This window comes from Eriocheir sinensis, chromosome 25, assembly GCF_024679095.1.
Source record: "Eriocheir sinensis breed Jianghai 21 chromosome 25, ASM2467909v1, whole genome shotgun sequence".
Lineage (NCBI taxonomy): Eukaryota > Metazoa > Arthropoda > Malacostraca > Decapoda > Varunidae > Eriocheir > Eriocheir sinensis.
The window spans coordinates 9,249,214-9,274,140 of record NC_066533.1 but is presented as its reverse complement, the minus strand read 5'-3'; the positions used below and the strand labels follow the sequence as shown (position 1 = coordinate 9,274,140).

Below are 24,927 nucleotides of genomic sequence, written 5' to 3'. Positions count from 1 at the left end.
GCTGGCTGCCGTAAAATAATCATGTATTCCAAAAAGTAAAGACACTGATTTTTGTTCCATAAACATTCAAAGTGTATATAAAAGACGTAATAGTTTTGTAAAAACACTAAAATTCCGGAATAAGTGATGCTCTTTTGTCTCCTTCCTGACTCTTCTCGGCCCTGCCCGCCGCCCCTCCCGCCGCCTATCCCCAGCTGGCCAGCGTAAACATGGCCTCCGTCCGGCTCTTCTCCCTCGGCAGGAACGGTAAATACTCGCCTGTTTGTCACTCATCTCACACGTGCTCACGCCTGACACTCGGCGCTAAGGTTTGGGGGGCAGGAAGCACCGTAAAAGAGGACCCGTTAAGCCCAGCGGCCTCTGCTGCTGGGTGGACCCTCCCTCCTGTTGTGTAGGTGATCATGGTAAAGACGAGAACCGTGTTCAGCAAAGGAACAGAAGTTGTTAGTTTGGCTTCTAATATGAAACCTTTGCACGTAAAGTGGGCAAAGGAATGACAGGATCACCAGTTTCCATCACAGGGCAGAAGCTGGCCTGGAAGTTGTCAGTTAGCCATACCCGGGAGGCTCTCATAACATGAGGCAACCATGACCTGCCACACATGAAATGGTAATGGACATGGACATGTGTTGTTTTAAAAGAAATGCAGAAAGTAAGGCTAACATAAATTACTCTGAAATTCATACCTTAGAACAGCACCTCCACCGAACTTACATCTTACCTAGACGGGTTCCACGAGAAGGGGACCCCACAAGTGCCAACACGCCAGCAGAATGCATATTTGCGTAATTACTCAACACTAAAACTATTAAGCCACTGCTGGAATGTGTGTTGATTGCACTAAGTAAAGACTAGTTACAAAATATAATGATATATATAAGTGAAATAAGTATTTATATTTATATTACTATAAGTAAAATAAATTAATTTAGAGTTGATATGTTCTTTGACCAGAGTGTTTAGGAACTATTGTTAAAAATGAGATCATATGAAATTATATATGAGAATACATTGGTATTAGTATGTAGGGGTTAAAATTCGTATAGTCTTTGACCAAGGTACTCTGCTAGTTTTCTCTTAAATACAGTTAAGTATGTTGACAGGATAACTGAGTCTGCAGGCTATTCCACAAAGCAATCACTCAGACTGAGAAGTATCGCCTACGTATTTCTGTGTTGCTGTGGGGTAGAAATATTCTGTATGAATTTCCATGGGTTCTAAATAATAGAGAATAAAGGCACTTGTCCCTATACCAAGAGGGTAAAGTCATCAGTGTCAGGCAAACCTTGTTCCTCTTCCCTCCATCTCCGCCTCCTCCTTCTCCCTCAATCTCTCTCTCTCTCTCTCTCTGGAAGATACATACATTAGAATGATTTTTTTTTCAATTAAGGCATGCTTGATGTGATACTGGGACTTTAATTTTGAGCATAGTGATACACATCTGGGCCGTGAATGACATGTGAGAGTAGGGTGAGGTGGTAAATGATGACTACCATGATTGATGGTAGAACGATTGCCGCTTGTATTTGCCAGACTTTCTGTCACACGCTTTGAGGCGACTACTGGACAACGGATAATATCCATGAAAGTGTCGATCCTCGTTATTAACCTTGACTGTGACAGTGATGATGATGGGGATTTAGTGTTAAGTTGTGAAGAAGATTAAAGTCTTGAATATTCTTGTTTGTATCCTTAGTAAACCAAGAGTGTCCTTGCCATCACTATATTGTATATAGTTCCTTAATATAAGCCTCATAACCCAGTGTCCCTCATCCACACTCAGTGATTCACTTTTAGTACTACCTCAAACATTTAATTCTTCGTTACCATACTTTCAGCTCTTCCCTGACAATAAAATTATTAGCACCACTATAATTTGGCGATAAGAGCACCATTACTTTTATCAGGAGGTACATGCTATACAATAGTCCTGGACGTACACCATAAACCACCAAACCACTACGCTACCAATAGTTACGGAGGTAATTAGGCTATGTAAGTAACTCCTACTCTCAACTTTATTTAAAGGATGCCTATCAGTATTAGAAAGTATATAACGCCACTGCAATTAATGCATGCCTTTCATTCATTAGAGAGAGATATTGAGGAGAAGGAGGAGGCGGAGATGGAGGAAGAGGAACAAGGTTGATGACTTTACCCTCTTGGTATAGGGACAAGTGCCTTTATTCTCTACTTGTGGCGGTTGGCGATACCCTTCAAAATTAAGGCAGTACAGCCTCTGAAATCCTTAGTAGATGATGTCTGGAGGGAAAATAACTCAGAAGGTTGCACAGGAGAGAGGCCTTTGAGAATCTTCCAGACCTTGACTATGTCAGCTCTAAGCAGTCTGCCATGCACAGAAAAGAGACCCAAGGCATCCAGTCAGGAGGCATATTCAAGATACGAAAGTCCAACAATCTCCTTGGTCCATCGTCGTTGGACTCTCTCAAGCATGTCAGTATCACCTACATACCCTGTGTGCTATACAACTGAACAAAATTCCAGCACAGGATGGATATGAGAGGTGAGAAGAGATTTCATAAACTCAGGTTCCCGGTTAACTGTGCTCTTAAGTAAATTCGATGAAATTCCTGCAGCTTTATTTGCAAGAGAGCGTATGTGGAGATGAAACTTCAATGAAGTATCAACTTGAACCCCTAAATCTGATGCAGACTGCACAAACCATAAAGGATTTCCTCTAATATAGTAGTCAGAGTACGGGCCAAAATTTGGAGCAGATCCTCGGCAGAACCTAAGAACACGGGTCTTGTCCGAGTTGAGCCTGACCCCCCACGATTCCACACGTGACACCAGTAGGTCTACATCTCTCTGCACAGGAGCAATATCTAACAATGTAAGAGAAGGCATAGTCTTATTTATCTTTTGGTATATTTTCAGATCATCAGCGAAAATTTTGTATTTACATGTCAGACCGTGAGCCACAAAGTTAATATAAATGAGAAAAAGGGTTGGTCCAACCAAACCACTCCATGTTTTATTTAACTAAGAGAACCCAATATAAACCTTACGCATTATAACCTATCGCTGCTGTGGATATCAGCCTATTGCCACTGAAATAGTAACCTATAACAAAGTAAGCAGCAACCTATTGACAAAGTGAGGGGCTGAGAAGACAGCCGCTGGCAGGAAGCACGAGTGGAAGGAGTAGGCAACTAGACTTGATTTAGAGATACTCCCTGTATTTATTAGCTTTGAAAGTCTTTTTGCATTACCTCAAAATAAAATGTGTGTTCTTTGCCAGTTCAATTTCTATTCTTAAATTTGTAGAAAATCAATCTTATCAAAATCTTTGAGGAACTTCAAACAAATCATATCTAAAGATATTAAGAGAGCATCATTCCCAGATTAAGTCCCAACTCCCAATTTTACCATTCATCCTCTAGTTGTTCATATCTCAGAAATTTGAGAAGGAAAGGGTTAAATCGTGTTAAATTATCAGAAAGTCAACAACTAGAGTGAGGGGTGTAATTTTTAATAAATGCTGAATTGCCTTGAAGGTAATCTGATATTAGCTGAGATAATTTAAAAACTTAATTCATCTATATACATACCATCTTGAAGTGTATATATATATATATATATATATATATATATATATATATATATATATATATATATATATATATATATATATATATATATATACATACATACATACATACAGTACTCGTCAAAAGCATGCAGCCCTTACCCAGCACGGCCACATACTTTTGGCGAAAATTGGATAGTGTTTTTCAGGGTGAAATTATGGAGAGAGGAAGAGTCTGGTAACCCCCTCCCATCACACTGAGCCAGCCTGACAGGGAGAGAGCGGGAACTCAATCTGTGATGCCCACACTGCCGTGGAGTGAGGATGTATGGGAAGCAATTGTCTTCGTGACCTTGCCTTTTTTTACACTGGTTTTCTTTATTTTCCTTCTTGCTGTCTAGTTACTATGGCACCTACAAAGGAATTATCTCAAGAAGTAATTGCCCAAATCATTGGACTAAAGAAGGCAGGCCATGGAACTAAGGAAATTAGCGAAGTGTTGACTGTGGCCAAGTCTACAGTTAAAAAGTACATGGCACGATTTCGGGAAGGGGAAGGGCTGGAGATGCCATCCCAGAAACATAGGACAGGGCACCCTAAGAAGACTTCTACAAGGGCTTTGAACATCATAAAGCATACTTTAGAGTCAAACCCATGAACAACAGCAAGATCTCTGAAGAAGAGCAGCCCTGAAATGTTTGGGGAGGCATCTTTACATATACTCTTTCACTGCCTCAATCGCTCATCCATTCGTCTCTCCACTCAGCCCCAGCAGCAGCACCATCCACTCCCTTCCAGTCCCCCCATTCACCTGTGCGTCCTTAATTTCTTTAATTTATTGAAAACATCAACCTCCTGGATGGAGGGTGGTGGGGAGGGGGATGGTAGGTATGTGGGGAGGGCAGTGAGATCAAGTTTTGGGAGGCTTTGACAGATACCCGTAAAATGGGTGCTTATCTCCTCAGCCATGTGTGTGTGTGTGTGTGTGTGTGTGTGTGTGTGTGTGTGTGTGTTGTAGTATGCATGTGGAAGAGGCACCATTTTGAAACTAAGCATACTGGTGTGCCAGTGGCTGCCCCAAGTTTTGTAAATTTCGTAATGCATTATTCTAAACACTATACTGACACTCACAAACATTTTGCTATTTTCCATTTCATTTAGGTTCTGGAGTGAATGATAAGACTTTCTTGTGGTGTAAATACATCCTTCATTTGTATGGGAACCACAAGGAGGAAAATATTTCATCAGGTTGTCTGAAAACGATATACAAATTTTAGTTGAGACAGAAAGTACGGACTTGATAAAATTGGCAACCATGGTTTGAACTAATGCAACTGAGGGATGGGAGATAAAGTTAGGAGGGTGAGATGGCTAGCTAATGCAGTTACCGGGTGCAGTTGGTTCAAAAAATATTCTTTGGCTGGGTCCGTAAAAGAGGACCTCAAGAGAGTGTACCGGCGCTACAGGCAGCACCTAAAAAAAATTAAAAAATAAAAATTTGCAGGAGAGGGTCAAGGTTAGGGGGGGTCAGAGTCGCAACTTTAAAATTTCCTTGAGTCAGAGTTGGATATTTTTAACCCGGTAGCAGATCATGTTTCTTAATGGTCCCTTTAAGCGAGAAAAATGAGAAAAATCATCCCTCACACAAACCATTTCATGATATATATCCAAGCATTTGTGATTAGATTATGTATCATGGCACAAATTTGGCCCGTCGCTGCTACACAGTAAAGTGACAAATTTGGCTCGTCACAGCAACCGGTTTAACTGCGACTCCGCACCCCTGATATATATATATATATATATATATATATATATATATATATATATATATATATATATATATATATATATATATATATATATATATATAATGTAATTTATTCATTTATTTATACCTATTTTACTTATATAGTTTCCTAGAGAATTAGAGGTTATCTGAAACAAGTAGATTATCTGGTTTAGGAAATACCAGTTAGTACAGCTATCAAATCTTAATTAATCTTTGTATATTGGAGTATATGCCATTTTCCAGCCGTCAACGTTAGCCTGCTGAGGTCAGGTGTTCCAGCGGCAGGGCAGACACGTTCCGTCTACAAATGTGTCACCCCTGAGGACCCCAGCATGGAGTGGAAGGACATCACAGATAGAGCAGCAGCCACGGTCTTCTGGACCGAACTGTTCAGAGGTGTGTTTTGTGCATAGGACATGTATGTGCTCAGTGTTGGTGTGTATATTTGTGAATTTACCAAAAGTGTTCAGTCTGAGCTTTGCTCGTAGCATCCCGTCTTCATATCTACATTTAAGGGTAAATGTTCTGTTTGTTTCCTATTACCTTAAATTCTTGTCTCCATTATATGTTCTTTAAAGAAATTCCCATTCATTGATTATTAAAGCTTGAATATTCTTTTATTTTTTCTCATTTTCAGGTGCTGCTGTCACCCTGGGTCATATTTTTAAGGAGCCAGCAACCATAAATTATCCCTTTGAGAAGGGACCCCTTAGCCCAAGGTAAGCCTTAGCAGTTATTACATCTTACAAAGACATTAAAGATTTTAAAACTTCTGTTCTCAACACATTCACATTCTTTTCTCACATATCATCTTTTTAAACCCATACACTCCACTGTAATTAAAAAACTAACTGGATAAATTTTTCCATGTTTACCCTTCCATCATACATTAATTTTATCTTAAACTTTGAGTGGTGTTGGCTGAAAATAACTTCTTGAAAAAAAAAAATTGCTGCTGATCAGGTTTTTATAGAGAGGTCTCATGTTCTCCCAGGTTCCGTGGGGAGCACGCCCTTCGCCGCTACCCTTCTGGTGAAGAACGCTGCATCGCCTGCAAGCTGTGTGAGGCCATTTGTCCTGCACAGGTGAGGGGTGGTCTTGTCTTTTTTTACCAATAATCCTCATAAATGATCTTATTCCTAGGGGATGAACTAAATTTTCTTTGCAAAGGCACTAACTTAGCTGGACTGAAAATGACAGAAAATATGTGACACTAAACTTGTGTGTCTTTGCTGCCCTACAGGCCATCACCATTGAGGCCGAGGAGCGTGAGGACGGGGCGAGGAGGACCACCCGATATGACATTGACATGACAAAGTGCATCTACTGTGGGTTCTGCCAGGAGGCGTGTCCAGTTGATGCAATTGTCGAGGTGAGGCATCACATATATGATAAATCCAGTAATTCTATTTAAGCCTTTAAACAAATTATATGTTGTGAAATCCTAAGCTCTTGGGTTATTAATTCATAATTTCTTAGTCACCTGAAGTTGATAACATGGCGTGCATGCTGCTTTTCTGAGATGCAGTGGAACTTCACATAATACTAAACTGAAGTGTAAGATTACACACAAATGTTCAACCTTAGTCATTACAGTAGTCACAAGAGCCTAGTGTTCAGTGAAACTAGACAGGCATGTGAGGACATGATTATTTTGAGTTCTTCTAAACAGAATAGCTTAAGGTGGTTAGAGCAGAGGACATTCCATAGAATAAATATTTAACAATTAAGTTGAAACCTCCACAGGGCCCAAACTTTGAGTTTTCCACGGAGACTCACGAGGAGCTTCTGTATAACAAGGAGAAGCTGCTCAACAATGGAGACAAATGGGAACCAGAGATTGCCGCTAACCTGCAGGCTGACCACCTCTACCGGTAACCAGCAAACCCTCCCATTGATGCTGGTTTTATAATGGACTAATGTAATTATTTATCCAGTTCAGTGTCATGTTATAAATTGTGTTCTTTGTACTGACAAATTTAGCTGCAAGGATCTAGCTCTTGAAGAAATTTTGAGAGGAATACTGATGTTCATGATAGCTCTTGGCAGTGGGAAGAGTGCATGAAGTCATTACTGATCCAGTTCCATTTTCTTCAAGAGGATTAGAACCCAGTAACATGTTGGTGGCAATGAAAGTACACTGTCACTGGAGCAGTGACAGTGTACTCTTAGGTGTAGATATTTACTGTAAATAAAACTTAAATGGTTAATTACTTACTTTGCCTCTTTAATGCCCTTGTGTATTTCTATTTCTCACAATGTTCTTTCCTTAAGTAAAAAGAAAAATTAAAGATAGGGGTGTCAAGTGGCAAAGAATAATATAGAAATTCAGCCATTTATGATTAAATCACAGAGCCAGTAATTTATCAAATAATATAGTATGTTTTATTAAACTAGCCAAACAAAAGCTTGATGTTAAGGCCATCACAATATGAAGCACATACAAATGTTGGTCAGAGTGGGCAGCAAAGCAGCATCTCTAGGCCACCAGGTGCCTCGTCAGCCACCACATCATGAGGGGCTGCAGGCCAGACATGAAGAGCAGCAGGTAGAGGCGTCGCTTGTTGCCCACACTGTAGGCCTCCATCGTGCCTCCACTGCCCTGCACCTGCCATCGCAGCGTGCGGAACTGGCGAGCAAAAGAAAAGTTTGTTAAATATGCATCCATTAAGTGTCTCATGCCAGACCTATATGGGGGATCAAATCAAAGTAAACCAAGTATTCCTGACATTATACCTTCACTGCACTATATGTATACACTCATTACTATAGAACTGTTTAAAATGGCAACTCAAAGTACAGTAAATTCTCTGTAAGGGTGTTAGTGTTAATTCATAAAATGATCATTATATGGATGAGCGTGCCCTTTACTGTGCCTAAACCCAGTTTGATGATTTGCAACATCACGTATTATGAGTTTAAGACACAGATGCATCTTGTATACAAGGCTGCACATTAAGTGTCGCAGTGTTTGAAGTTAGCTTTTGTTAGTTTTGTGCACACACTCACCATGAACACCACAAGGCTGAGGCTGCAGTAAGCCAGCACACAGTAGTAGCCGAGGCTGTCCATCACCAGGCCGGCCAGAAGTGACACGATCATGCTGATGGAGGAGCAGGAAACGTGTCAATGAAATACAAGTGTTGCAATCAAGGAAAAACTTAGGTATTTCTAAATATCATGATTTGAGAAGAAAAAAATTATAGTTCTGGTTCTTAATTTCCTTGGGAAACTTTGTTAAATCTGACTACAATGATGTTACATTAGTGATGTGTGTAAGGTAATAATGACTATACTTCATATCTTGGTCTAAATTGACAAAGTGCAATATGAAATAAGTAGTTATGAAAAGACTTGGTAAGGATATTAAATCAACTCACAACTCACCCCACATATTTATAGCAGGAAAAAGCAAGCAGATCCAGTGTTTTGATGTGTGTCTGAATGGCAGTGACATACAGAGTAGCCAGGATAATGAAGATCTCCAGCACCAGCCACACAAGGGCTGAGCTGGCCTGCATCCCCAGTACATCCGTGGAAAACCTGGGACAAGAGCCACACCCGTCAAAGAAAGGCCTGGCTTCCCTGTCTGGGTCTGAACAATTCTTTAGTGAGTTCTGTTATTTGATGCTGAGACTATGATGGCATTAAAGCAGTTATTTTTTCAGCCTTGTACTTCAATTAATGAGGAATGAGTAAACAATATACATCTATTAAAGCTGCTTTTGTGAGTATGCAGTTCCACAAACAACAGAAAATAATAAAAAAGCATGTTACTTAATTATTAAATTAAAAAAAAAAAAAAAAAAGTTGACAAAAATCATATATGCATTAAGCAGGTTTTAGAACAAAGCACATTCCCAAACTCAGAGCACGACATGGCTAGGGAGAACAAGGGGACCAGACAGGAAAAATAATGACTGGCTGGCACATGACTGACCCTGACTGCTAGTGGGCCAGTTTACCTGAGAAGAAACTCTGGGCAGTCACCGCAGCTGTGCATAGAACACAAGCATTACCCATGGAGCCTACAGGGAGGGAGTCTTGTGTTCACATGAGTTTAGACTACTGAGGCTGGCAAAAACTTATCCACATCTCTTCATCAATATGCTTAACTGATAATGTCAGGCATTAACTAGCAAGGTAATAATTCAACAACAACAAAATTACAACTAAATCCAAATCTTGAAACATTTAAAACAACCAAAATTGCTGTTTCAGGATTTCTTTTACCTGCACACCACTTTCAACAGAGAGTTCATAAAATGATAAGTTCCATAAAGGTCTAATAATACAGATAGCCTAAATTAAAAACTTGAAAATGATCATAAAAAATCCTGATAAAGCAGACTCTCCTAGCAGCAAGGCAGGGCTCCCACACTGCCACTCCCTGCCAGACACAGGATAATAACACTAGACTTTCAAGGCTTTGAGAGTAATACTAAAATAAATTTTCTGCTGCAATAGAAATAGAAGGCAAAATAATAGATAAAAGCATACTTTTTTATTACAGACTTTAGTAACTTCCATGTCCACTTTTTCCTACAATCACTGAATTACTTTTTATGTTCAACAAGTATTTGTTTGATAAAAATACTAAGTTTTCTATTAACTCTATCTATACCAGTGATGCTATCTCCCCTCATTGGAACTGCCCACAAGGGGTGGCTACAGCAGAAGGGGTTCCAGTTTTCCCCATTGCACTAGTCCCTTTCAGCACATTCAGTCCCTTGACGTCACACACCCGTCTCATACTACACCCACGCAAAAACTCTCACCTGGTTGCCAGTTCATATAGAGAGAGGCATGTGCACCCTTGTAAAAATACCTGATCCTTTCAAATGAACACCCTCCCGCATCATATACCTTCACGACATCCAATAAACTCTTTCTGGCAACCCTATCTAGTATCATAGGCCTTTTCCAGGACCATGATAGCAGCAAATAGCTTCCAACCTTTCTCTAGGTACTCTTCAACTATCATTTTCAGTGCTAACATCTAATCCACACATCCCCTCCCTTTCCTATATTTCCTTTTCTCATTAACAACACTACTATTGGATACTTTCATCCTCCTCTCATGAAAGCCCTTTCCATGAACCTTTTGTGACACAAACTGAATAAGCTTATTCCTTTGAAACTGTTTGTCACCCCTGCATCCTTTCCCTTTCCACAGTGGCACAATGGTGACTTTTCTCCAGTCCTGCATCACCTCACCATACTGCAGCTCCTTATTTCTGACTTTTGTGGTTGTGCCATTAATTAAAAAAGAGTTGACTTTCCTATTTTTACCTTCATTACTGTTTCATATCTCTCACTCCTCTCTGTCTCCCTCTGTGGATATGGCCACCCTATATTAGTAACTAAAAAAAAAAACTCATAAAACTGAGTTGGCAATATTCCTTATTTTGACAATATTTAATTTCATTTTTCAGAGTAGCTATTTTCCTGATGAAAGTATTTATGGGAAGGTTTTTTTTTATAGTGGTAAACATACCCTACCCTACCCTCTCCTTCACCCACACAATCACTTCTCCCCCTCACCAATACATACGCTCCCTCTCCCCCTCACCTTTTCTGGATGCCGAGGCAGAGGCCTGCCACCAGGATGTAGGTGACCACGGCCATAAGGGGGATGTAGAGGTCTGGTGCGTTGATCTCGTGCCTTGGCTGAACTGGGGCATCCTGTTCATACCTCACACTCCAGTCCTGGACACAAAGAAAAGGATGGTTCATCACATACCATGTAGGTATATCTTCATAATTAATGGATGATAATGGAGTCAAATAAATTGTGTGGTGTTTTACAGGTCTCACTCTGATGACACATATGTATAATGCAGAAGATAACTTCCTCAAGCGTATAATCTACCTCCTCACTACACAGAGGAGGATAACATGACTGCAAGGCAATGAAAGGTAGAATTAACATGCTGGGTGATTCAGCAAGACAGCCATCCAGTACACACCGTGTGAGTGAATGGGAAGAAGAGGAGCTGCAGCTTCTTCATGACGTAATGGGTATCCACTGCAAAGTAATACTTGACCTGACTCATGCTGACATACTTCTCCAACTTCTTGTCCACATATTCCCGGCCTTGGCTGGCCAGAGTCTGCCCATACTGCATAGCCATGTTAGCCACCATGGGGTCCTACAGGATAAGATGTGTTTAACAAAGTTAAAAGTTAAACCAATATCCTAGAAATGCTGTTTGCTTGATTTGGGATGTGATATACACAGTACATAAAGTGTTTACAAAGGCTAAAATTACATCATTATAGCAGAACTACTGCTTATACTTGATTAGGAATGAATGAAAATATACATCAAACCTTCAGGCATCCACAACTACAAGAGGGTGACATAAAAAGGAAAGATCACTAACCTGAAATATCTGTGGCCCAGGCAGGTTTCCTGGGTAGCCACCAAAGCCTCCTTGATCCTGCTGGCCCTCCTGCCTGCCATCTGGGTGCCCATAACCCATTCCCCCATAACCTGCCGAGACAGAGGTTACTGTGCTAACAAAATTTAAAGCGTGGCACAAACACTTTTTCTACTATTATATTGCTCAAAGGTTTAATTTTGAAGTTAAACAGGCAGTTTTAAGTAGTATGGTAAAAATACACAACAAAATCAGAAAAAAATATGTGGGAACTTAAACAAGCACTCTAAATGGTAACTAGAAAAATGAATCCATGAGATGCACTGCATAAACCACACACAAGCAATGATCTAGTTGAGCCATGATAGACTGTACACAATGATCTTGGCATTCCTAGATTCTAAGACCTAAAGGAAAACTTTGGCCCACTTCTACTCATCTCAGATAACAAACTTCACTCTCCCTGGGATTTCATTTTGGAAAAAATAAATAAATAAAAAGATCTGAACAATGAAGGTTATGAACATCGCAATGAAGTGGGGCGCAGTGTTGATACAGAGTGTTAAGAAGGCATGTGCTCCTTTTTCAAATAAAGGAGCGCATGGAGTTTATGGAGCAAGTGGTGGAAAAGCACGGAAAGCTGTTCCTGAAAATGCCAACACAACATGCATCTATTAAGTATGCCCTTTATTTTACCTTTACTAATGACATACTTAACTCATGAGAGAAAAAAGTATGACAGACCTCACCTTGATTGCCATAACTGTTGTAAGTCTGGCCGCTGGTGTCCTCGAAGAGCTGGGGCTGTGGGGGACCCTGCTGGGGGAGTGGCTGCCCATACATGTCATACTGTGGTGGCTGCTGCTGTTGGTGGTGCTGGTGGTCGTACATGGTGGTGGTGGCGGCACCGTCCCCTGGTCCCCGTGATGCCCCAAAAGCAGGTTTACGACCCCGTACCTGCTGTCTCAAGCGAGCTGTAGGATAGGTCAGGAACAGCATGTGAGTATAATGAAAACCATAGGGCACAAATAAGAGGTGTCTTGTCTTGACAGTAGATTTAATGCATAGTAAGAGCAGGAGATGAAGGGTTGCAATTGTCCTTACTTGAATGCTTCAGACATACTGGCACCTAAATGATCCAGCTGGGGATAGGCAAGTTTATTTGGTGATCAGCAGAAAAAGGGAGATGGCAGCTACACACACACACAAATATCATCTAACTCTGTCTTCACTTGTTCCCAAAAGAGGAACATTGATTGATCCTGTTTCTTATGTCTCAACCTGACCTAGTTTATACCAGCTTGAAAAAAATGGTTTATTGACAATGGGCTGTGTAGCCATCATATGGAAGCTTTTAATAAAGAAAAAAGGCATAACAGGTAATGTAATAACTTGCAGCACATGTATATTATATGAGCTGAAGTATTGTTTTGGATGGATTGCTATTAATGCATCATCTTTATATTGCAATACTTTAAGATCATTTGAGTATATAATTTTCTTCATTCTGCTATTTATATAATTTATTTACATTTTTTAATATCCGCTGGTCAGTTTACATGCCATACTGACAAAGAGAACAGTTTACACATACTCTTAAAAGCAGTTCTCTTGATTCAAAGACAGCAACACAACACTACACAGATATTCCTTTAAGAAAAGATAAATGCAGATAATACAAGTGCAATAAAGTGAACTCTACCCACATGTATAAAAGTCTATGGCTAAGTTCACGAACCAGTAATAGACAGTCTGCAAGTGTCAACTACAGTAAACTCATCACATGAAGTACCATAACATCAAAAAACTTGACTGTGAGAAAAAAAACTCTTAAGATAGTCATTCTTTTTCTATGAGAATAAAACCATTCTTAGTCATGCACTGGTTCATAGTTACATAGACTTTAGGTGTAAGTTAACATTATGTGCATATTGACATGATTATTATAAATATTCAAAATTAGATATTTGTTAACTCAATGAACCTTCTGATTCAGAGTATTATACTCATGCCTCTATTACATGGAGATAAGTTAAACAAAATGGCAACCATTTAATTTGTCTTTGAGAAATGGATTAGCAAAATTCAAAGTGGGCTTTTTTTCACATGCTTTTTTTGGCAGACTTTTTGTGTGTAAGTGTGCCCTTGAGTTGCCTCCTTTGCTGTAAATGTAGTACAAACTACAAAATCTCTTTGTGATTAAGTTGCTGAAGTTTCTTAACTAACTTTTTCTTCATGAAGGCTCTATGGATTCTGATAAGTTTTGTGAGATATTTTTCTTCTGTGCGTAAAGCTCAATGTAAAAATGAACGTTAGGTGAGCAATATAATGCCTCAAACATCCTGAAATAACACAAATGAGATACAACATTTCCATTCACTCCTGACTCTTATATTCTGAGGCGCTTTTAACCCCTTCACTCCGGCGACGCCGATGTCAGCGTCCGATGGCGTCACCATATGGAAAGGGTTAGTCCTCTTCTAAACCTCTTAATCCTCTTCTAAACCTCTTAAGAGTAAATGGAAGAGGATTAAGAGGAATATAGAGGAGGATTGAGAGGTTTAGATGAGGATTAATCCTCTTCCATTTCCTCTTGACCCTTTCCATACTGTGACGCCGACGTCTGCGTCACGGATGGAAAGGGTTAACCACATACTCATCCTAGTATGCTCAAAGAATACTACTTACCTATTGCTTTTCTTACTGCTAATAAACAACAGCAGAGATGAGAATAAAATAGATAATCACAAAATAATATAGCTGGAAGGAATGCTTGATGAGGTGCCTCCAAACAAGGTGAGGTCATCCATTTGTCCAGACATTATGGCGGGAAGAGTTCACAGCAGCGTTGATAAGCAGCTCTGGCTCCAGCTTACCTATTGACAAGCTAGGTATTGCCTGGGCAAGGGTTCATGCTAATACATAATTACCTGTTGGGGGAAAAATATCAACCTGATACAGATCTTGTTACTCAGATAAGCTAAAAACTGATTGGGGGTAATTCTATATAACAGAACTGCACTGAAAATTAATCAAATGTGGCTCCCTAATAGTCTAGGTATAGTAGCCAGTACTTTCAATCAGTAATTGGTTCCATGATCAAACTGATGTTTTTTTCTGAGGCAACTTCTATGAGCTTATAATATCACAATGAAAATCAATGAAAATACTTAAGTTTTGCTCTCCCCCACAGAGACTGTGCCCCATTCAACCCCTCAAAGGATCACTATACCATGGGTGAAAAAAAATTTCAGCCTTCCTACAGGGGTTTCACCCCCAAATAAACCCAATGTAAATAAAAAAAAATTGGTAAAGATTCGTATTAGGTCCGTGCCAGTATCTCATAATCTACTTTATGAAACATCAGTATCTCTTCATATATCTTTTCTGCAAACCTTCAACGGCCATGAAAATGCTTTGAAAATCCAATTCAAGGACTTTTTTTTACTCTTGAAAATAGGGGATAATGTTTACGGAAGCGCGTCGCCTCCTCTGGCAGCGGCCGCGACGACGCTGCAGCCGTAAAATAGCTCGCAGAGGGTTTAGGGCCGGGGAGCATATTTAAACTACTCCAACCGAACTTCACTACCTACTAACGGGGGGGCTGTGCCCCCCTCTACCCCCTGGACCCCCCCCCCACATATGTGACTTATTTCAGCAAGGAGGTATTTCTCGCAACACCGGCTGCACTGTCGCCAGAGGAGGCGACGCGCTTTCGTAAACATTATCCCCTATTTTCAAGAGTAAAAAAAAAAGTCCTTGAATTGGATTTTCAAAGCGTTTCCATGACTGTTGAAGGTTTGTAGAAAAGATATATGAAGAGATACTGATGTTTCATATGGTAGGTAATGAGATACTGGCACGGACCTAAAACGAATCTTAACCAAAAAATTCTTATGATATGCATAATTACCGTCCTAAACATGATCAATGGGGGCATATGTCTGGGGGCGCATTGTCTCACCCACTCTACAACTCCATATCCAGAGGTTCCTCTGAGCAAGTCTCCCTGCACATACTGAATACACTGTTAAAAACCTAAGTTGGACCATAGAATATATTACCGATTAAGAGCATCAATTTACCAAATGTGTTGCGTCGAGAGGATTATAATCATGAGTCCCAGAATGATGCAGTCCTGTCACCTAGAATACCCCCGCTTGGAACACGAGTAAAACGAGAACTGGTGTGGCGGCAAGACGGAAGTGCTCCAGCAACAATACTGCAACCAGCTGGTCAACCAATCGTGCCAAACAACGGTCAGCGAGGGGCAGGCGACCCTCAATGGCCGCAACGGAACAAAGGCAACTCAGGAGAACACTTACCTGGGCGAGCAAATCTACGGGAGATAAAACTACACCAAACTGAGCCTCAACGGGTGGGTTAGGCGGGTGGGGCGGGCAGTCAGGTCATGCGTGTCACTGTACCAGCACTGTTACGCACGCCACGCCTCGGGCACTTACGCTTCCTGACGCCTGACACAGAGTAGTCCATTGTGGCCAACACCGAGGGCCTGGAAAGTGCCGAAACTCACACTATGCGGGGAAAAAGGGGAAGGCGGCCAGCTGATGAGTCTTCAAGGTGCCAACATGGGACGTAAACAAACAAATGAGAGCCTGGAAGTGCAATTGTCAGGACCATTACATTAATCTATACGCACTTACTTCATAACCTCTTCATAACTGCACTTCTTTTTATTATTGATTAACACGTGGTATGGCACTATTATCTTATTTATTTGGATTTAAGTGGGTAAGGGGGAGCTCTTTTGGCCCCCGCGGTGGTCCCTGTGACATCAAGATCAAGGCCTCCTCGCCATTTTCCTGCCGGTCAGCTGAGGACCAAACACCCGCCGCTCCACCTCACGACACTCAATATGACCTTCTGGAGGGCCGCCGGGCTTAAGTGAGTCCCTATTTATATCTTACCACCACTAGAGATCTTCAGGATTATATATATCACGTTTATAGCCGGGGGAAAGGCCACTAATAAGTAAAAAAGTAGGTGGGTAGCCTGGGGACCCATTTAAATTAGTTATGTACCCGGTTTAATGGGTAAAGTTTCCCCTGTATTTTTGTATTTAATGGACGTAGTAAAGGGGCTGTTTGAGAATATTTATGTATCCGGTTTAATTAAGTTTGTGCTGTATTTTTGTATCTAATGGACGTAGTAATGGGGCTGTTTGAAAATATTTGTGTCCGGTTTAATTAAGTTTGTGCTGTATTTTTGTATCTTATAGACGTGGTTAAGAAACATTTATAATATATATGTACTCTTTTTTATTTAGTTTGTGCTCTATATTTGTATCTAATAGACGTAGTAAAGGGACTGATTTATATACGTATTCGGCTTTTTTTATTTAGGCTGGGCAGTATTTTTGTATCTTGTGTAATGGTGATTTATGGTTAAGGTATTGTTTGGAGGTGGCTTTTGCTAGTGGTGTTGCTGTTATCTCCTATCATAGTTCCTTCACACCTCCCTGCCTAAACGCTCTCAATGTAGAACTAAATGTATTGATTCAAGGAGTTTTATATTCTTCTTTCTGCCCAACCTTTTTTTGGTCTCCCCTGCTAATATGAACTCTTAGTGTCTAATGGTTTGAGAGTGGGAAAATAATTAGGTTGCTACATTGTCTCCCTAAATGGATTCACTGTTTCAATGTGACCATGGTTGTTGATGCCTCTCCACCCGACCTTAGAAACCTGTCCTAACCCTCAAGAATTGCCCAGACCGCCTTGGCCTACCAGAGAATGGATTGCTCTAAGGTTACATTTTACATAAATTTTAAGAGAGTCTTCACAATTCATTCCCCAGCTTTGAGATTTTAGTTGGCAATGGTCATAAAAAGTTTGATATTTTTTCCTAATTTTATTTTGATACCAGTCATGTTCACTTATATTCATAATTTACTGCTAGCAATAAATATCAATTTTCTGTCATTTATTATTGGTAGTATATACTCTAAGTAAAACATGGTAAGTCCATTTACTTCCAAGTTGAATTCATTGATATTTTTGCCAATGAGACTTTGCCCTTATTCGGTATTATTCTAGTGTTTGCCCATACTCACCCCTCACAACCAAAATTGGCTAGGGGGCCATTGAGATTTCGGGGAATGCGGTGGTAAACATGAAATGTGTCGCAAATGCATAGTTTTTGAGTTATGGGGGGTTGAAAAATACCCTAGATGTAGGGAAATTTCATACATTCCGGGTTTTTTTTACAACGTACGGAAACCACGCAATCTCACTCACTCTCCATACCAAAGGGGGGTTTGAAGGGGGCGAAGCCCCCTGTTACAGCATTAAGATCATAATGAAGCATCTAAACAGTAAGTAATTTACGTCATAGGAGTCTTGCAACCGTCATATACGACTATGTATTTACTTACTGGTAGCACGTACGAACGCGTGAAGCAGGTTTGGTATCACATACAAATGCGTGAAGCAGGTTCGAACGCAGGTTACTTGTGTTTAATGTCCCTCAGTTAGCTGTTCGGTTGGGGTACTTTAAGAGGGGGGGACCAGGGCCCCCCCCCCCGTTAGCAGGTCGTAAAGTTAAGTTGGAGTAGTTTAAATATGCTCCCCCACCCAAATACCCCGAGTTCACATGGGTCCCCCAAGATCGTTGGGGGAAAGGGATTAATTCGGCTTCTTCTTTACTTTTAAGTACTTTGTTTTTTTAACTATGATATATGGAGGCGTATTATCATATTCTGGAGGCGCGGAGTCAATATCCACAATCACCTTGTATACTGGGAATACGAACCTGTGAAGCAGATTCAAAATGCGGTCAGTAAGGATTCACGTGTTCGACCAGCTCGGGCAGGAGGTTCGAGAGCCTGCACTTCCTGTAGAACCCGCAGTACTGTTTAAGGCGCGGCGTCGGACAGATCACGGCTAGCCGGTGGTTTTACTTGTGTCAGTAATAAACAATGAAGATACACTGTGTTTGGTGCCACGGACTCTACTTGGAGGACAGAAACCTTGCGATGAGGTGACAACCTACTAGAGAGAGAGGGCATCAGTGTGATGTAGGCGGTTTATGTGAGCGCAGATGGCCTCCAGCGCCACGCCAGATGGTGAGGTGAGCATTGTTTGGTGGGTTCACTACGCTTCTCTCCCAAAACAAGCTTGGGGATCCAGTGAGTGCGTGGTTTCCATATGGGAAACGCTAAATTCGTCGCAAGCGCTTATTTTAGTGGTGGTGACTTTATCCCATTAGTGCCAACACATCTTGCAACACTAATCCTCACACCATCAACACAATCATCATCATCAGCCCAACACAACAGCCTTACTAAATTAGAACCAATAATCCCGCAACACTCGTACCTTCAAAACATCAACATCAGTAGTTCAAAACAACACTGCAACACCTTACTCCATTAACGCCAACACATCTCGCAACACTCTTTTATTCTATTCTCATCATCAACATCATCATCATCAGCCCCGCACAACACCCTCGCCCCGCTTCTCATTAATTCCTCCCTAACGCTGCTTTGTAATAGTAATGTTAATGAGAGAAAATGAAAAAATATATATATACACACACGTCCCTCTCTCGCCTTTGAAGTCAACTCTAAATTCAATTTCTGCTATGTTTCTGTTGGTGGTGGGAGGAAAAATCCCTAAATTTGGGGAATTTCCCTAGATCCAGGGAGTTTTTATCCCCCCCACACACACACACACAAAAAAAAAATACGCGATTGCGATGGATTTCATGTCCCCCACCCGAAACCCCGCATTCCCACCAGGTCCCCAGGCTTGTATGGGGGGGAGGGGGGAGTATGGGCAAACACTAGAATTTTACCCCTTATTCTTCCGTCTACCCTATTCAGTTCAGCCTCAAGGATGCACTAACAAAATTAATACTGGTTGGAAAGTCTCATCATGGACCTGAAACCTAGCCCTCCTCCCACTCACCCTTGCTGCCCTACCTCACTTATGACCCCTGCTCTCCATCCTCAGCTATGCCCAGTACTCTGTCATCGCCGCCCGGGCGGTGCGGCAGGCACTGAAGGAGCCTCTGAGGGTCGACGCTGCAAAGAGGGACGGCTCACAGATCAAGATTATCAAGTGGAAAGATGGAAAGGCCATCAGTAAGGAAATTCTGTTTGTTGTCTGGTTGGCATTGTCGCAGGTTTTTTTCCTTGCAAACTTATAATACTTTTCTTTATTTGGCTCCCTTGTCTATGTAATGTAGTTGAGTATATTAAGACTAAGTTTTATTCAGATTATATTTTGTGGAAGGCTTTGGGTGCATTATATCATTTCATTGATAGCTGATGGTAAATGGTTATTGGTAGTCAATTTTTTACTTGTACTGATTCATGTATCTTATCAAGGGCCAAGGAAACATACAAATGATAGTTTCCATATCTGTTCAATGGTCATCTCTAGCCCATGCAGTTAGTGGTAGCTATTAATTACATGGTTGCTAATTCCTTGGTCTTTCCCTGCAGAGGAGTGATGGGACCAGTGAAGGGGAGGAAGGGCCAACAGTATGGTCATGTAAAAGTTGTAAAGAGTGTACAATTGCATTAAATTTATAGGTAAATAAACCCAATCAGGTTTTTATTCATTCCGCTGTCCAAAAGTGTGATTGAATACACTTATACCAGTGTAGCTCAGTACCATCACAGTGACTGGAATCAATGTTGAATCTTGATAGTTGTTTTTGTTGAAAAAGAAAAATATGAAAAAAAATATTATGTTGCACATTTCATTGAGATGTATTTAAGCAATTTAATTAACATTAGTTCTGTATGACACTCCTGCACCTCAAAGTTCCTTATACTGAAGTGATATGCCTTACCTGAGTCATGTTGTCTAGGGCTGCAAGCATGGGCGATGTCTTGTGACTGACAGGTTGGGCAATAATGTGTCCTGGGATATTTTAACAAGAAATTCATTTTTGGTTTTATTAATACTGGAATAATAATTTCCTTGATTACTAACTTTCATGAAACACACTTTGAATTAATGATGTCAAGACTGCAACATACTAAACAATCTACATCCTGCACACAACACTTTATCATAGGTAAACAGATATGATAACCTGTAGGTAGGGGTAGTACTACTGTGTGCATAGGGAATTCCACTCTCATTAGCTTGGCCTAACATTTTTCATTCATAATTATATTGCCATTATATATAATTGTACTCGTGTTCTGCTATCACAGATGCTAAAAAATCATAATTATACACACTGAACTTAGAAAATTAAACACTTTTAACAGTGATGAGTAAATATATAAACAACCTAAACTTATCATGCATACAGCAATAATTATCCCTGATAGAAAAAAAAACACAACATGCCAAATATAAAGTAAGTCAGTTCCTGTGTTTTTGTTCCAGTGCCTGTCTGACAGGCAAAAGCTAAAGGCAGGGTTAACATGTGGTAGTTGATGGAACACTAGTTTACTGACCACTGCCACTATGCATTGATTAAGAAGAAGAATGTTGAATTAATTATGGGTATTATATGTCTATACTGCTCTATAAGTAAACTGTCTAATTAGGAGTAAACCTTGTTAACCTGATCATGTAGAAAATTTAATTGTACAATAACAAATATGCTAGGTATATCCTGCCTTTTTCTGTTCACTAGGATAGTGTTTTCAGATTTATAAGGAAAACAAATATATCATTTTATTTATTAGTGGCATATCAACTGTACCTTTACATTCAAATTATTAAAAAATAGCCGAGCTCTTAATAAAGTAAAGAAAATCAATACTATATTACAATTGGCAAAATATACAAAGTAAAATTGATATAACACAAATGTACACAACACAAGACACGTCACCATTATTCCATGCATCAACAAACTAGAACAAAACTTGCAAGTAATACATAAAAATATGAATAAATAAATATGTCCATATACGTGTGTGTGTGTGTGTGTGTAATATAAATATACTATTCCTCTACACAAGGGATAACATTAGCCTACATATGACTATTGCACTATCTTCTTGTCGATGTTTCATTTGCCACTCTGATACTTCTGAGGAGTACCGTTTTGCTATGACTCAGATCTCTTCACTAAAGGAGTTCCAATCCATTTTCATTTCCGGTGCTGCAATGACAGATTTACATGTACCTCAGTGAAACAAGTAGCCTCGTTGAAAATACTGCATATCAAAGTCATTATTTTAAAATTATTTTTACTAATTTATAAGAAATCTCACCCTTAAAAGAACTGTTAGCAAAATTTTCAAGCAGAATTAGTACATAAGCATTACCATGATGTATACAAGTTTCCATGTAGTTCATCCTTGGTCTACAGCAGCCACTAGTCTGTTGTGATGCCTTAGTGCCACCATGCATACATACATGCATTACCATTACCAGTCCACTGTAGAACAAAGTCGCTTCCCTCTCTTTGATGTTAGGGATAAGTACACCAACATCATACAGAAATAGATGGAAAACTTTGAGAAAGGCCTCTTCCCTGTAGTGGACTAGTAGATAATGGCTGATGAATGTATTATGTATTGTGGCATCAAGGCAACAGCAGGGCAGGCTGGTGTTTGCTCCAGACCAAGGATGAACAAATGAAAATTTGTGAATTATTGTGGTGATGCTTAGATTCTAACCTCTAAATCACATGCTGTAATTAGTCATTTATGTCAACCATTATGTGCTTCAAACAGTGACTGACATATACAGTGGAAGTCCATAGACCTATAATTTTTTTTTTTTAATTTAGTGATTTTAACTTTTTTAATTAAAGGTTTTTTTTGATTAAGCCACTAATGGACTTTCTGACCTGTGGAAATTGGACTAATGGACTTTTACTGAATACTCAAAAAGATATAAACAAAACTTACTGCAGAGGGACTTGTATCTCCATCCCATTTTTCCAATTCGTCCCGGACCATCTGCTCCATGTGCTTCCTCTTGGCGGAGTCGTCCACTGCAACAAACACACACATGGGGTCAGAGGTAGTCTTTCTTTTATAGAAAATGAGGCAAGCCAGGGGAAATACTAAATCTTTAAAAAATGCCTGCAACATCCTGCCCCAATAAAAATTCAGCAAAGACACCAAAAGATATGGATCAAGAGGTTTGTTAACACTCCTCTCTTGAAAATAATCATTAAGTTGTAGGAAGGAAGAAATACAGATAAAGCGTAAAAGGGAAGAAAAATGAAGATGTGCTAGTTAACCCTTGCACTAAATAACGTTATGCTAGCGAGAGTTCAGCTAAGGGTTCGTTCTATGATGCACAAGTTTTATATGATGAAAGAAAATAGCATGAAAGAAAACAAAAGAAATCCTTCAAGATCATAAAAAAATGAGAGGTAAAATAGTTATGAAATCCTACTCAATTTCCTTGTGTGGGGACGTAAAGAAGACAGACCAAGAACTAAATAAGAGATATAAATATGGCTGCAATATGCTGCTGCCATAAATAAAATAATTGAATATACCAAAGTGAATAATCTAACAAAAACAGCAAAGTGTAATATCCCATACTGTCATCGTTCTCTGTGATGGTGTCAAGGATCTTTCCCATGGTCTCCTTGCGCTTGTGTTTGGTCTTCTCCATCGTGTCCAGCTTCACCAGCACAGCATCTATCTTGCTCACAATGCTGCCAATGCTATGCTCCAGCCGGTCAACTCGACGCTGCAGCCTAGTGGAAACAAAAAGATTACCTTTCTCTGAGAAGTCAATATAGTCAGCACCTCTAAGGGGAATTTTATAAGGTGGTGCAAAACTGTTTGGGACACCCTTCCCTGAGGGGTCTGAGAGTTCCTTGGGAGCCATCAGAATGTTGGCATAAAATACATATGGTCATCGATTATACATACAGATCACACATGCAACACGCATTATATATTAAATCAACTTAGCAAGCAAGGGTATCAGGCACCCACACAGAGAATTCCTCGAAGGAGACGGAGGTGATGGAGCCGTGCCCGGAGGAGGCTGAGGCTGGCCGGGTCACACTCTCCCCACTGACCTTGCCGCTGCTGGGGCGGTTCTCGTGTTTCATTTCTCCTGCAGGAGAGTGGGGAATCATTAAAGGGAAAAGTTAAAATAGTAGGGAGTAGAGTCATCAGGAAAAAAGAGAAGCTGTGTTAAAGTGTGAAGTCTTCAGAATATGGTCACTAGCATAAGGGGAGCAAGAGCATGTAGCCATCAGTTCTTGCTAGATATATTTACTTTTTCAAACACTCTTGGGTCACTGTTTGTTTGTTTTGTATTCCATCTCTTTTCTTTTAAGATATGAACACTAGTTATGTGTGTATATTTGAGTGTGAGTGTGTAGCAATTGTTGGTCTGTATCACAAGAAAGCAGTAGATTTTCAGTCTTGTAGAATACTACTTTCAAGCTCATATTTGTTCTCTTCAGATATTTGTAGCTAAGTACATTCATAAGTCTCTATTTATGAATTAAGAGAGGCAATAAAATATCTAAAAGGAGCAAATTTTGGGAGTGTATTGACTTCATACAAGCAAAGGTGAAACTAGATAGGCTCATGCAGATGTCTACTTTGAGCTCGCTAAAATGTGCTTGTAATAAAAACTACATATACTTGATGACATCAATATTGTACTACGAGAATATTGAGTCAATAGAAAAGTAGAAGGCTTAAAAGTGTGATACTCATGCTTTCCTTCTGTTACTAAGGTATCACTGCACTACGATAGGCATGATGGTTGACTACTTATCATCTAACATTTGCATAGATCTTCTAACCACTTACTTTCCCCATCAGCATTGCCTGCTGAGGATTGAAGTTAAATTACATGAATTTTAGTAAACAATAGTATGAAGAAAGTTTATTAGATTAACACAAACCAGTTAAATAAAAACAAGCAATTACAGTATCAAGCAATGTAAAAATCTACCTAGTGAGAATAAATGATAAGGGAGATAATACAAAAAAAAATCTTAGAATTAAGATTCATTATTGGCATCAATTGCAGAAGTCTTCCTTGCAAAATAAGACATGAAGTACACAAAAACAAGATGTCAGAGTATCAATGAAACAGAATGTAGGATCAGGAATAAGATGATGAAATTCCTCTCAAGTTAGGTAACAACTAACAAAGACCATGTAACTGCTAGGGCTACAAGAAGTTGCCATGAGCTGGTTAAATCTAACCCTTCTGGTCACAAGCTGAGCACCATACCCACAGAGCCACCTGGCCCCCTGTAGAATCAAGGTGAAA

At 40.0% G+C, this 24,927-nt stretch overlaps 3 protein-coding genes across 7 annotated transcripts in view; 1 reads left to right on the top strand and 2 right to left on the bottom strand.

Annotated features, from left to right (window-relative positions):
* The first annotated feature begins 113 nt into the window (after positions 1-113).
* LOC127003309 (NADH-ubiquinone oxidoreductase subunit 8-like) lies at positions 114-7,559 on the top strand. 2 transcript variants are annotated; one of them, XM_050869791.1, is made up of 6 exons: positions 114-246; positions 5,586-5,738; positions 5,980-6,061; positions 6,337-6,427; positions 6,586-6,714; positions 7,089-7,559. In XM_050869791.1, the coding sequence occupies exons 1-6, from the start codon at positions 210-212 to the stop codon at positions 7,218-7,220; spliced, it is 624 nt and encodes a 207-aa protein (XP_050725748.1). In that variant the 5' UTR covers positions 114-209; the 3' UTR covers positions 7,221-7,559. The 2 variants fall into 2 exon arrangements, with proteins under 2 accessions (XP_050725748.1, XP_050725749.1); XM_050869792.1 differs by lacking the exon at positions 114-246 and adding an exon at positions 2,497-2,524.
* Positions 7,560-7,701: 142 nt separating this feature from the next.
* LOC127003308 (protein YIF1B-like) lies at positions 7,702-16,362 on the bottom strand. Of its 3 annotated transcripts, none has more exons than XM_050869790.1 (9): positions 16,260-16,362; positions 12,475-12,699; positions 11,729-11,838; positions 11,312-11,494; positions 10,915-11,051; positions 9,308-9,337; positions 8,730-8,885; positions 8,352-8,445; positions 7,702-7,971 (listed from the first exon to the last, which is right to left on the bottom strand). In XM_050869790.1, the coding sequence occupies exons 2-9, from the start codon at positions 12,614-12,616 to the stop codon at positions 7,822-7,824; spliced, it is 1,002 nt and encodes a 333-aa protein (XP_050725747.1). In that variant the 5' UTR covers positions 12,617-12,699; positions 16,260-16,362; the 3' UTR covers positions 7,702-7,821. The 3 variants fall into 3 exon arrangements, with proteins under 3 accessions (XP_050725747.1, XP_050725745.1, XP_050725746.1); XM_050869788.1 differs by having other exon boundaries at positions 16,189-16,340; XM_050869789.1 differs by lacking the exon at positions 9,308-9,337 and having other exon boundaries at positions 16,189-16,338.
* Positions 16,363-20,637: 4,275 nt separating this feature from the next.
* LOC127003306 (polycystin-2-like) overlaps positions 20,638-24,927 on the bottom strand; it is a 29,774-nt gene continuing 25,484 nt past the window's right edge. For both annotated transcript variants that reach the window (XM_050869785.1, XM_050869786.1), the window contains exons 15-18: positions 23,625-23,748; positions 23,223-23,380; positions 22,575-22,660; positions 20,638-21,820 (exon numbers count right to left, since the gene is read on the bottom strand). In XM_050869785.1, the coding sequence (XP_050725742.1) occupies positions 21,809-21,820; positions 22,575-22,660; positions 23,223-23,380; positions 23,625-23,748 (380 nt within the window). In that variant the 3' untranslated portion in view covers positions 20,638-21,808. The remainder of the gene's footprint in view (positions 21,821-22,574; positions 22,661-23,222; positions 23,381-23,624; positions 23,749-24,927) is intronic.